This window comes from Saccostrea echinata, unplaced genomic scaffold (assembly GCF_033153115.1).
Source record: "Saccostrea echinata isolate AGI-Se365-2 ecotype Australia unplaced genomic scaffold, CSIRO_AGI_Sech_v1 ptg000033l, whole genome shotgun sequence".
Taxonomy (NCBI): Eukaryota; Metazoa; Mollusca; class Bivalvia; order Ostreida; family Ostreidae; genus Saccostrea; species Saccostrea echinata.
The window spans coordinates 15,513,180-15,527,580 of NW_026889782.1; the positions used below are offsets into that span (position 1 = coordinate 15,513,180).

The 14,401-nt window shown below is 33.5% G+C and overlaps 1 protein-coding gene and 1 long non-coding RNA gene across 2 annotated transcripts; one reads left to right on the forward strand and one right to left on the reverse strand.

The window, feature by feature from the left end:
• The first annotated feature begins 366 nt into the window (after window positions 1-366).
• LOC133199014 (uncharacterized) lies at window positions 367-3,009 on the forward strand. The gene is made up of 3 exons (XR_009722716.1): window positions 367-438; window positions 2,494-2,600; window positions 2,947-3,009. It is a non-coding gene; the product is annotated as an uncharacterized LOC133199014 (long non-coding RNA).
• Window positions 3,010-3,053: 44 nt separating this feature from the next.
• LOC133198186 (uncharacterized) lies at window positions 3,054-6,850 on the reverse strand. The gene is made up of 3 exons (XM_061334315.1): window positions 6,723-6,850; window positions 4,133-5,265; window positions 3,054-3,073 (listed from the first exon to the last, which is right to left on the reverse strand). Exons 1-3 carry the CDS (start codon window positions 6,836-6,838, stop codon window positions 3,054-3,056), a joined length of 1,269 nt encoding a protein of 422 aa, XP_061190299.1. The 5' UTR covers window positions 6,839-6,850.
• Window positions 6,851-14,401: the final 7,551 nt, after the last annotated feature.

Sequence of the window (14,401 nt, forward strand, 5' to 3'; positions counted from 1 at the left end):
ACATTTCACAAACAATCTCCAAGTCAATGAAGACATGCTAAATGATGATACTATAGAAATCAACAATGATCAATGATAATTGAATTTTATAAAATGTAAATGGTTGTGACTTATTTGACATGTATATTTTTAAAAAGGTTTAATTCATTGTGCACACACTGCGACACAGGTCACATGCCACCCACATTAACAGTGTTTGCTTGCTGATGCAACCTCTATGTACAGAGTGGGTTTAATTTACATTATAGTACTGTGTAAAAATTGCAAATTGCTTAAGTTGATCCAGGTTTACTGTTACAGGAAGCAAACATATTGTTTAGCCTCGTAAAATCCAAGTTAAGCTTTAATTGTCATACATGTATTTGCAGGTGAATAGACTTCTACAGGTGTTCTGATGGACCTCACTGTCAGGATAACCTTTCACCTTGTTTGAAACAGGTATCTTTTCTTACCCATATTTTTCATATCTTGTCAAACAACAAGTAGCTGTATATAACAATAAATATGACTATTCAATATCATATACACATAGTAATGCATTATGCAGCATATTGTCTAAGGATATGGGATTTCATACTTCAGTTATGAAACTTCATTATATCTTTGAAAGAAAAACAAATATAGTATGTAATTCAACAAAGAATTTATTTCACAAATTTAAGAAAATCTGCATGATAATATGTACATATATTATATAAGATGAACACACATAACAGGATAAGTTGATACATGTAACTCATATTATTTTACAATTAATCCTTTTTACTATATTGCACAATATCCTTGGTATCGGGTGTGGAATAATCACAAAATGCATGTATAAAATCATTGCAGAATTTTTAGTTTTCTTAACCATGTTAACAAAATATTTTAAAGAAAATTTCAGAAATTTGTAGTGATAGAAGTTTGTATAGTGTCATCCCATAACATATTTAACAATGATTTACTGAATACAACACATATTATACTTATCAAAGAAATCAATATAAAGAATTCAGACAAACATTTGAAATATTCCTATAGTATTTCAATCACAGACACTACTTGCTTTATGTATTAATATGAAATTAAGATATTTTGGGAATTTCTGAAATATCTTGCCCTGTATGTAAGCATTTGGTAATGTCACAAAGACGGAAGTTTACAGACATCTCTGTCGTGCCAGTGACTCGATATCATGTAAACCAACAATGAAATGTGTACTGAAAATTACCACTGTAATCATATGCCATTCATGGGTCCATGTAGAAATGGGCTCAGTATTTGTATATATAACTTTATTGTAGTCTAGTTTATAAATATATTTATCACATGCAGTAAGTTACTGCTATGCTAGACTACAAACTTGATAGCTAGTTTAATTTTTTTTTTTTTTTTGACTAGCTTTGTTGTTGTGCATATCAAACCAACACCATTGTACACATTCAATGTTTGGTTGAAAGAACCTTAAGTATTACATGATATATCCATAATGCAAACATACAGTCATAGTCAACTGTTTATGGTATAATTAGAGCACAAAATCGTTGAATAAGCAAGTTATGTCCCTGTATGAAACTATAGCATTTACAGTCAGTTAATAAGTAGCAGTAAGGCAATGGTTAATTTGAAGGAAAAAAAAAGATAATTAGAAAAAAGAGGGTGTAATTTACAGCAAATTTTTTTTTCACAGAGAATTTAAGAAGAGAAAAATACTACAGTATATATTTATGTAAATATATAAAATATAGTTGAACACAAATATGCATGTTTCAGATTAACATGATTAAGAACAATCACTGATACAGAGTATTATAGGGTTGAAGTGTGACACTAAGTTTGTTGTTGAGTATTTCGATATTAAATAAAAGCAATAATCACAGTAAAGTTTTTATCACAGTGCCAAAGTGCATAAAAAGTAGATTGAAAATATAAAATAATGAGAAAAAAAAAATAAAATGTAAATAATCACTTTAGAGTAACAATACCATTTATAGTTAATTTGTTGTTATTACAGTTCATATGTTTAAATGTACATATTTAGTTAAACAATAACATTTATCACAGCAGATTTTATCACAGTAAACATGGTACATGTAAACTGATAAGTCAGAAATGGAAATACAGTATGCTTTTAATAAGCTTTTTATATTAAAGCTTAAATTTAATAAACAGTATTATGTATCATGATAAAAAAAAAATCACAAATGAATTAAAATCACTGAAATTAATTTGGTTTTTCTTGCAAATAATTATGTACATAATATGTTAAAAAAAAAAACCAGCATATCTATCACAGTAGGTTTTATCACAGTAAATTGGTCTTGTTAAGTTAAACAAAACTTGAAATGCAGTAGGGCTTTTATAAAAATTGAATAAATTATGTATCAATATATATATCTCATGAATGAAAACCACTGAAATTTGTTTTGAAGTTTTTCTTGCAATTAATTTTTACAAAGTGTATGTAAGAAATGAAAAAAAAAATATTGATCATGCAAGTCCCAATTGTAGAGGAGAAGTGAATCACAATAAGGAACTGAGACTAAATGCTGCCCTGTGAAAATTTAACATGCATGGAATACAGAGGAGGGGAAGCAGCTTCACTCATCAAAAGTCAGGTTTGTTGGTTCGGTAGGGGGCATTGTGTGTAACTAATCAGGCAGTATATTATCATGATTATGTTTACATATGCTGTACTCTATTTGAACCCTGAAATAACTGAAATAGATCTACAGGTACAAGGAGTGTATTTTCAGTTCTAACTCATTCCAAATGCAGTGAAATTATGACTTGTTCATTAAAGTTTAATTCTGCACTTTACTAACTTGATATGGTTATTTATGATCTATAGAACAGCAGAGTAAAACAAAATTCATATCCAAGCATGTGCATATAGTCTATAGATTTAAGTTTGCATGGATCTACAATAGGAATTCAAATCTGTAATGACCTTTTTATTTTCAGTTATAGCTGATCCATACTGTTGAAATTTCACCCAAAGGACAAAAGTGTGATTACAGCAATGTATTAACGTAAAGTCTCATGAATATAGGCAAGATACATAAAAAAGATTAGTTACACACAGGCCCACCTTTTGAAAGACAAATTAATCATTAAACATGCATGTATCATAGATTCACCAATGAATTGAAGAGTTTTATTGCCCTAAGAGACTTTAAATATTTTTCATTTTTAAGTAATTTAATTCTGGATATAACGTGATATTTGATTGGATAAAAAAATTACTTTATATTGTATAAATTGGGTTGCCTACATCACAATGACTGTGTCAAAAATGTATCGATCCGCCTGACGTTTATATATTTAAATTTTGTACAATTTGGAATTATTTTCAAGGCAATAATCTTTTTTCCTTACACTAAATGAAATGAAAATTAAATTATAAGGAATTAATTTAATAGCTACCCAATTTATACATTATAAACTGTTTATACCATATAAATTTGGGTAGCTATTAAATTAATTCCTTAATTATTTAGTATTCAATATTTAATATTAAATTGAAAAATTAAATTTTGTCAGCTGAACTATCGGATAGAAGATGTGGTGCACATTAAAACATGTCTGATGAGACTGTAGCTCTACCGGTTTGTTCTGATAACAAAGAAAGAGAAAAATAGCCCATGGATTTGAAACTTTCCAACAGCTATGAATAGAATTATGTAGTTTACTTGTGTATTAAGTTATATTGAAATCAGACCAAAACTGTAGGATGAGTACATTTTGAATGTATTTCACAGAAATTTTTATTTTTAGTAACCATGGCAACACCTTTCATTGAAATCAAAAACCGATATTTAGAATTATGTATCTTAGTGTAGTCTATTTGTGTGCCAAGTTATATTGAAATCAATGGATTTCATCTGTTTATGAAATTATCAATTGCATTCCAACAGTGTCAAAATTTTAGAGTAAAATTTTCTGAATCCTAGTTTATTGCAATGGCTTATTTTTCTCAAATATGAGTACTTAAAACTATAATTAAACACTAGGTGATACATGCATCAATGAATGATTAATAATCTTTCTTTTACCTTTAAAGAGGAACAGTTCACCAATCATCAAAGCAAGGCTCATGAAGAAAGAGGATTCAGTCCATACAAACTGTTCCAGCATCGAAGGCACTTACCTGACTTTAGAGAGGGCTTGGTACATATGCGGTGACTCCACCTTTCACACAACTCACATTCCACCCACGCAATCTTTCGAGACCTTCCAGGAGCATTATAGTCACCACATATGCAACAAGTGACTTCATCATCAGATTCCTCGACGGAGTTCATGGATACGTTAGAGTCGACGTCATTTTCGTCATCACCAGAATCTGTGTCTAAGTCACTGTCACTGTCTTCCGAGTCCGTCAAGTCAATGATCACCGGAGCGACCTCATCATCCTGAACTCCGTCAAGTTTCCACAGTTTTGTCTCTACCTCATTTATCACGTGGCTCTCTACCCTCCTCCACTTCTCCACATCGTATGCTGATCTTGCTTGATTGAATAGCTCCATCACTTTATCTTTCTTAAATGTGGTATTGCTCCTGGCGACGAAGCTTTTCAATTCAGCCCAAACCAGCTCGATGGGATTCAGCTCACAATGATAAGGAGGTAGACGCAAAACTGTGTGACCTGCCTGTGAAGCCAAATCGTCAATCACATACTTTGGTCGAGGCTTATGCTGCTTCACCAATGTGAGTAACTCAGCCTTAATCATTGCCGGAGTGTAATGAATACCCTTTCTATCAAGCCAAGACTGGATCTCGGCCTTTCGCGCCGACGATGTCGGACACTTAGACTCGGGATCCAGATGACTGTGATAGGAAGCATTATCCATCACGATGACTGAATTACCCGGTAGGTTAGGGAGCAACTGCTCAGTGAACCACCTCGTGAAGTTTCCTGAGTTCATCTCATCATGATAATCTTGAGTGCCAGTTTTCGACTCAAACATTAGACATGACCCCGGGATCATGCCCACAGCCGAAGAACCAGCATCCACAATTATCAGACGAGAGCCTTTCCCAGGTGGGACGAAGCGCCCATGACCTCCACGATGCGACTCAAAGGCAGAGGTAGATGTCCTAGGACAGTCCACCCAATCTCCCCTTGCTACATGATTGGTGTTCAACCAAGTCTCATCCAAGTACACGATAGGACGACCCGCCTCTCTAAAGTTTCGGATGGACCTCAGGTAAGTATGGCGCATACTGACAATGTCATTACGCTCTCCAATGTACCTCCGATCTGAACCAGACTTGTAGAATCTGAAAGAGAATGAAACATTTTTTTTAAAAAAAAGATAAAGTTCAGTTCTATTTTTATGCATGCAAACGATGTTTATTTATATACCTTTAAAAATTTGTTCCTACATAAATCTATACTAAAATAAGTCTAGCATTTCCTATGTTTACTGAGTGGTCATAAAACAAGAGACCCATGGGCCACAACACTCACCTGAGTAAGTTTGGCCCTGCTGTTCTTCACACCTGACTTTCTCCCATGTAATACCTATTGTGGCCCAGTCCTACCACAGGCACTTGTTTCGTATACGGGGCATCCCTACTTATTTTTACCACAAGGTACCTCGAAAATTCCCTCAATAGATATTAAGACTTTAGATGGGATACAACTTCCGGTTGGGGGTAGGATAAAACCAGAGACTTCCAAGTATTCCATTCCAAGGTCTCTGGTTTTATCCTTCGTTTATAACCCCAACCGGAAATTTGTGTCCCATCTAAAGTCTTGAAATGTATCGAGGTAATTAATGAGTGGTTTACAATAAAGAGGCTCGACCAGAGACGTCTGAAAGGATTTATTTGACAAGGAAAAAGTCTCTCGAAGTGAACAATATAATTTTAAAGTAGGTTAATGATTGATATATGAACAAAATACGAGCTTGAAGAGGGGGTGCCTGAAACTGAGTTAGGTACCTTGTAGTAAAAATAAGTAGGTGCCCTGTATACGAAACAAGTGCCTGTGCGTCCCACCCCCAGGGGTCATGATTTTAACAATGTGTAATCTACACTACCCCAGGATACTTCCACATAAGTTTCAGCTTTTCTGGCCCAGTGGTACTTGAGAAAAAGATTTTTAAAGATTTTTCTTTATATATTTCATTGTAAAACTTGGATTCCCTATTGTGGCCCTGCCCTACCTCTTGGGGTCATGATTTTAACGAATAAGAATCTACACTACCCCAGGATGCTTCCTCATTAGTTATAGCTTTTCTGGCCCAGTGGTTCTTGAGAAGATTTTTTAATGACCCCACCCTATTTTTGCCTTTTCTTGATAATCTCCCCTTCTGAGGGGGCTTGGCCCTTCATTTTAACAAGTTAACTTCCCCTTCATCCAAAAATGCTCTGTACCAACTTTGGTTAAAATTGGTCTAGTGGTTCTTGAGAGGAAGTTGAAAATGTGAAAAGTTTACAGACGGATGGACGGACGATGGACACGAGTGATCAGAAAAGCTCATTTGAGCTTTCAGCTCAGGTGAGGTAAAAAATCGATGTTTGACTGCGGAGCAAGATATTGGACAATAATAATAAAATAAAAGGTATAACAACATTTCTTGACTGGTTCAAGGGCAAAATGCATTTTGTCGACCCTGTGGGTCTGACAAAATGCTTGTCGCACTCGAACCCAGTCAATAAATGTATATTATTAAACAATTTTAATAATTATATGCTTTATTTGTAGGTTATATTTTTTAATTGATTCTTACCTGAACCCAAGTTTCTTCACAAGTCTTGCCAGAGATGACTTGGTGAGCCTGATTCCCCTTTCCACCAACACACCTGACAGTCGACGAAGAGATACATACTCGCCCCTCAACTGCATTTCATGGATGGTCCTTTTCACCAGGTCCTCATCGAAGTCATCAAGCCCCTTATTGGAGTGGACCTTCTGCTGTACAGGAGGGACTTGCAGATCCTCAATCACAGTTGTTACAGGATCAACCAGGATGTTTGCTTTCAGGGTTCTTTCAGATATTCCTAAAATATATTAAAATATTTATGTACTTCACGTACCAGAGGATACAATGCACAGACTATGTTTTCAATTTTTTTTTTTTTTTATATATTTTTATATATTCTTTTTATATAATTTTATTAAAATGACTTATTGTGTAAGTAGAGAACTATATCTAAAATATGATAACTATGTCATTTCTTTATATAATAATAATCTTTTTTTCTAAACAATTACTCACAATTCATTTTAATGCAATAGAAGCAAGACAGTTTTAGCTCACCTTAGCCAAAGGCTTAAGAAAGCTTTTCTGATCAAAATGTGTCTGTTGTCTGTCGTTTTCATTATTGTCGGCAACATAAACATTTCACTAATTTATCTCCTTCTCCAGAAGCACTAAGCCAATTTCAACCAAACTTGCCACAAAGCATCCTTGGGTAAAGGAATTTCAAATATGTTCACATGAAAGGCCACTCTCTTTAAAGGGGAGATAATTTTCAAATGTTGGAAATAAAGTGGCATCTTTTATAATTCTTCTTAAGAACCTCTGGGACAGAAGAGATGAAACTTATGTGAAAGTTTCATTGCAAAACTTGTGTGAAAGCTTCATTGCATAGTGTAGATTTGGGGTCTAATCAAATGGTGCCTTTGGGAGTAGGGCAGGGCCAAAACAGGGGATTAAAGTTATACATAGGAAGATGTAGGAAATATCTTTCAACAGTTTTTTTATCAAGAACAACTGAGATATTATTAGGGACATTAATTCTAAAGTATCCTCAGTTAGTGTAGATTTAAATTTATTATAATCATTACCCCTGGGGGGTATGGCATGGCTACATTAGACAATAAAAGTTTTACAAGGGAATATATATGGAAGAAGTCTTCTATCAGGAACAGCTAAGTTATGATGAATCATATATATGAAAATAGAAGCAAGTTTGTTTCAAATCATTACTCCCTGGGATAGGGTGAGACTATATATATATTTTTTAGACTTCTCAATTCTGAAATTAATCTTGCTTTTCCTTAACAGAGTGCTCAGATGAGCAATATGACCCATGGGCCTCTTGTTTTATCTAAATAACTTAGATTTTCTTTTTTCAGAATTGGATTTTTTTTTTGGTGATAGTTGCAGGATATCTTGTGAAAAGGTCCATTATTACAGATATCTGTCAGTAACAAAATATTTCTATGATAATTAATACCTGTTGCTGTAGAAAGTCTCTTCAGAGGGTTAGAGATGTTCTTTACCCTTCCCTGTTTGCTCTCATGCTCAAAAGTCTGATAGACCTTATTAAGAATTTCAAGAACCTATGTATTATAAAAAAAAATGTTAAAATAATAGTTTTAGACCACCTTAATATGTATTTTATTAAGTTCATTCTATGGCTACTATTTTTGTTTATATGAACTTTTTGAGCTATAAGATATTCAGAACACCTATGAAATCAATTTCAAATCTTTTCATATGATACAGGTGAGCTAAATTGAATTTAGGTTTATTTTCTCCCCTTCCCCTTTTCCAATGAAGAACAGTTTTTTTCCCCATAAAAAATTTTTGCCTAATTGACAATATCAGCTTTACCAAATTAAGTATTGGAATCCTAAAAGCCTCAGGAGACACAATGTTCATTCTAAACACAGCAGATTTATCATTTATTTCAACAGCTAAATAATGATAACAATGATCCTTGAAAATATGCAATATTTTCTATGTTATTAATATAGATGTATTATCTAACTTAGAATAAAAAAAAATCATAAATCTCTAAACTCAGCTGTGCATTAAATGAACACTATAACCTACATGGCCATGGGGGTGGGGTGGGGGGGATAATTTTGCCGATATATAGAAAACATATTAACTACTATATGCTTGTGCCCCCGCAATAAAAACGTCTGAAAATGTATGGCTGTGCCCCCCCCCCCTCCAACTGAAATTGCTTCCTACGGGCCTGACCCATAAGCCTTTTCATTTGAATTTCAAGACAATGTGCAAGGTTTTATAATGCACTCTTACTGTGTTTTAAATTTAACAATGCTGTCCAATCACAACTTCTTGCATGCATTAAAAGAAAAATATTCCTGATTTCAATTTTAAACAAGTACATATATGTACATTACTTAGAAGAATGAAAATTTCATCTTGAAGTTGTGAAAGGCTCATATTTGACATATACATATAACTTTTACTTGAACCTCATTTATAACATACATATTATAACAATAAAAATAGATAGCTTATGCATATAGATTTGCAACTCATGGCATCACTATATTCAGTTTTTAAATTCATCTTTGATATTTAAGATTTTTGCTTCTGTACAAAATATAAGTTTTGATTTGTTGTCCTTACTGTGAAAAATGAAACATTATGGTAAGTTTGTCTCGGTTTATTTTGCTTGAGTAGTTAACTTGTGTGGGAAGTAACTCTTGCCAGCAATTGAGATGCTAGTTTTTATTCAGTATCTAAGAGTCGTCTTTCTTGTTTATAAAAAAAAAAATAAAGACGTGCTTTTTGGTTTTTGATTTTTTTTTAATTTATTGGAATGTGAAAGAAAAGGCATGGCCAGGTATAAAACCATATACAGTGTATGCTAAATTTAGACTTCTTCTCTCTCACTAATTATGTGCCTATATTAATAACACGGGTAAAATTTACATGGGTGTGAATAGACCTTGCACCACACTTTTTAAAGGGCAAGGTCGTTTCTTGACGTCATTTTTGAGCAGACAACAGTCAACACAACAGCTAGAATTTTCAAAACTGTTGCCTGTTATATTTTACCAACTATGGATTTGTGTGTGTGTAGAGTGTTCTGAATATGGAATGCAATTATAGTGTTTAAGTTATGGCTGAGGTGAAATATAGCACTGGATATAATTTAACAAGGGTGAACGTTATAGGCCTATGTGTGTGCAACTGTTTGGTGATACCGAGATTCTGAAGTATACAGGCTTAATGTCCTGTCCTCTGAGTTGGATTAACTATACCAAGGTATGCTCACATAAGGTAAAGTCAATTTTTTCTACACAAATGCTTGTTCTAGGAATTTATATGGACATTCCAGAATATAGCCTAGCACCGTAGGTCCATGGTTGCAAAAATAGCTGCATAGCTCAAAGTTGTCAACATATATACCTCAGTTATCATGCTTATACATGTACCTGTAGTGATTTTACAACTTGTCTGTTCTTTTTCTGCCGTGGCATTTTGCAAATTCTGCTGTGATAGTTGGTTATTTTCTTTAAAAATTAAATGCTTAAGGCCTATGTGAATTGCAAAAACACGTTATTTTTGTAACGCATGCGTAAATAGAGCCAACGTGCGCAGCGTTGAAACGTCAATGACGTCACTAACGGAAGGCTACGGAAAATTCCGAAGAATAAAAATTAATGACGGATCCCCTTCCGAAGTGGCAGCCATTTTGGCAATGTTAAATCCCCGTAGACTTTGAATTTGCCGCCGTGTGTATACACTGGTTGACCTCGATGGTTCGTATAAAAGCAGGAAGTTTGGAAAAAAATCAACCTACCGATCGGACCTAGGTTGAAGGCCAAGGTATTTATTTATTTTGAGATATCTTGCAAAAAGTGGTGACGTTCCGGTTGTGGGACAGACTATAGTAAGGGTATCATATGGCACCTCCTTACAATGCAAAACTGTTCAAATGTCAAATCTGGTATCTCTTTCATGTATGTAGACCATGACCCAAATGGTAGGCCTTTCAACTAATTTTTCAATTTTCACATATGCTTAAAAATGCATTTAGGGCTAAAATAAAAATAGATCTGTTTGATGTTCTCCTACTGACCCATCAAAATTGCTCCTACCTAATTATTTTTTTCAGCATATTCATTTTTGAATTTGATTTTTTTTTTTTGATTGCAAAGAAATACAAACTGTCAAAGTCATGTTCAAAACTCATTTAGATTGATAAATGAACTTTAATAAATGAAAGTGTTTAACTGTCTTAAATAAAACCTAAAACATGCATGTATATGTACTCTGTGATTTATAGCAAGATTATTATATACAATTTAAAAAAAAAAAACCTACCTACCTACCCAACATGAAAATTGTGGGTCTGAGTACATCAAACAAATAAATAAATATTAATGTTTTTTTATTTAGGACAAATAACTTCCTTATAAATATAATGACCAAATGTGGTATTTCAAGAGTTGTATGACATAAAACTTGTTTATAGTTGGTTTTTAATAAAATTCTGACCCTTGTGATTTAAAAGGCCAAAGCAATAGCCTATTGTGAAGAAGACTATATTCAAGTCTGACAATTGTTAGATAATAAACATGTTGCATCGTAATTTTCTCTGTGTGCTTTTTTTGTGCATCATTTATATTAGGATCTGTTTAAACTATAACGTTCAACAGACATACCTTTCCTAACTGCAAACCCTAGCGGCAGTTGAAAGGCTTATATGTGGGGAATTCCAATCTTAAGGTGGGCCCTTCTTTGTATGGTAGACTTTATACTTGCCTTAATTTACTTGTGTTAATTGTGGGTGGGTGAGTGTGCTGTAAAGAAATTTGTTAAATTATCAAATTGTTGCAACTTACAATATTAGATACCCTATTGCACAAGATTGGATGGTTTCTTTGCAGGAACATGCAATATATACTTTCTACAATTTAAGTACAGGTCCACGTAACAATCAGGCAGGAGGTGATACATGTACAAAGGGTATTCAGAAATTAATGATTTTTCACTCACAGTTTTTTCTTGGTCTATAAGCCATGTATGTGGAAGGGAAAATATTTTGGGTCATTGTTACTATGGAAACCTGGACAAAGAAATTTCCCTAGCAACCGCCCAATTTTTCTTTGTAGATTGACGAAATTTCACCCATTTTGAAGGCTTTATACGAAACGTAAATAAAGTGATTTTTCTTTTATCTAGTGTAATAAGAAAGATACATTTTTAAAGTGTTCTGTCAACAAAATAAAAAGAAATTACATTCTCTAATAAATATATTTGCTATAGACACAGGTAAAGATACATGTTTCCCATTTTTTGCTGATTCAGCATTTTGCTTGATTTTAGCAAAAATCAAGTCAATATTATTCATTTCACCATCTTAATACAACTGTTTCATCTATTTCATGTAAAACTACAGGAAAGCTTCTCTAAGAATTTGAAATAAAAAGTTTTGCAAATATGAAAATTCCTATCTGTTGCTAAGCAACAGAAATGGATGGTTTGATTAATTAAAAAGGGATAATTGTTAAACATTGGAAGAAAAATCGTATTAATTGTAATCATTGAGTACCAAATACAAATTTTAAACTAATAAAATATTCAATATTCTTCCTTGTATACCAAAGATTATTTTACAATAAGCTATCTCCATAGCAACAGCAAATTTTCCTTAGCAACAAAGCATTGAAAGTTATTTTTAGCACATATTCATCTAAGTTTTAAAAGATTATCTGATTCTTATTGTTGGATTGCTATTACCCAGAATCGACATTGTCAAACTGTTTTTTAAAAAGTATTTTTTTAAGTTAATTCATCCATAGCAACAGAACTTGTCTACATAGCAACATATGTATTTTATAAAGAATCAGTATGCAGCAATTCCTCAACAAAATTTGTGTCTTTAAAGGATGTTTACTAGGCAAAAACATTCTACTTATGGGAATGAAAAATCATTTATTTGACTTATGTCCGTGGTATTTTTTTTTTCACTTTGAAATAGTAAATCAATGACCTACTTTTCATGCCAGTGGCCAATTGAGACTTGAGAGTCTTAAAATTTCTTGCAAATTCCTGAAAATTTTGCATCATGACCAATATTTGCATCGAAAATTGGATAGTCTAACTTCTGACAATTTTTTTTTTCACTTTGAAATAGTAAATCAATGACCTACTTTTCATGCCAGTGGCCAATTGAGACTTGAGAGTCTTAAAATTTCTTGCAAATTCCTGAAAATTTTGCATCATGACCAATATTTGCATCGAAAATTGGATAGTCTAACTTCTGACAAGTTTTAAAAAAACAGTAATCTTGTAATTAAAAAAAATTGACTTTTGATGAGGTCTACTTGTGACAATGCAGAACCGGTGAGGTATTGATTGACCGAGGCCGAAGGCTGAGGTTAGTCAGTTCCTGACAAAGTCCGCATGGGCACGAGTAGGCCGAATTCAAAAGGTCAATAAAAACAAATGTTTATATTGTAATCATTGAGTACCAAACACAAATTTTGAAAGAATAAAATATACAATATTCTTCTGTGTAAACTAAATGCAATTAAAAAAATTTCCATCTCCCATGGCAACAGAAAATTGTCCTTAGCAACAAGGAAAGTAATATTTAGCACAAACATGTATTCATGAAAGTTTTTAAAAAATATTTATATTACATTTTTGCAGTAAAACTGAATTTGCGCAGTCTGACTGGCTATTTCTACTTTTTTGTTGAATCTTCCTGTGCTATTGAAATTGTAACAAATATTCAAATATCCCACATAAACAAAGTTTGGGGCTTGCGGAGTTGGGGGGTTGGGGTGTGTGTTATACAGAAATCCCTTTACTGTGTGTCCTTCCGTCCATGCAATCTTCTCGCTATAACTTGAAAAACACTGGAAGCTCATACTTTGTACAGAGATTGCTTATGACCCAAGGAGGTGCCATGCCCTTGACACAAGGTCATGCCAGCATGTTCAAGGTCACTGGCAAAAAAAGTGTATAATGTTGTTGTCCGTCCAAAACTTTGTAACGGGGAATCATTGGATGCTCATACTTAGTACAGTAATAGCTTTGTTGACCTAAGTGTGTTAAGACCTTGACCCAAAGCCATTTTGATTAGTTCAAGGTCATTTGGTAAAAAAATTTATAATTATCATGGTAATAAGTGATTTTGTAACGGCGAATCTCTGGAAGCTCATACATGGAATAAAATTTGCTGATGATCCAAGAGTGTTTCTTGACCTTGACCTTAGGTCATTCCGGCAAGTACGTATTCACTGGCAGAAAAACTATATAATGGAGAATTACTAGAAGCTCATACTTGGTACAAAGATTGCTTTTGACCTAAGAGTAAAGCCGATCTTAACCCTAACCCATTTTTGCGCGCAAGTTCAAGTTCACTTACAGAAAGTATAAAATTCTGGTTTGTCCTTTAACTTTGTAATTGAGGATTAATAGGCTTATACGTCAAGGGGTGTGCAATTAAAAAAATTCAGCACTAGCCCACGGGCTAGTGGCAGAAATAAAGTTACTAGCCCCAAGTAAAAAGTTACTAGCCCCAAGTAAAAAGTTACTAGCCCAAATGTAGGGGAAAGGGGGGGGGGGCTAACAAAGTTCTACTTTTTCTAAAAAGGACGTCAGGGGTGTGCAATTAAAAAAATTCAGCACTAGCCCACGGGCTAGTGGCAGAAATAAAGTTACTAGCCCCAAGTAAAAAGTTA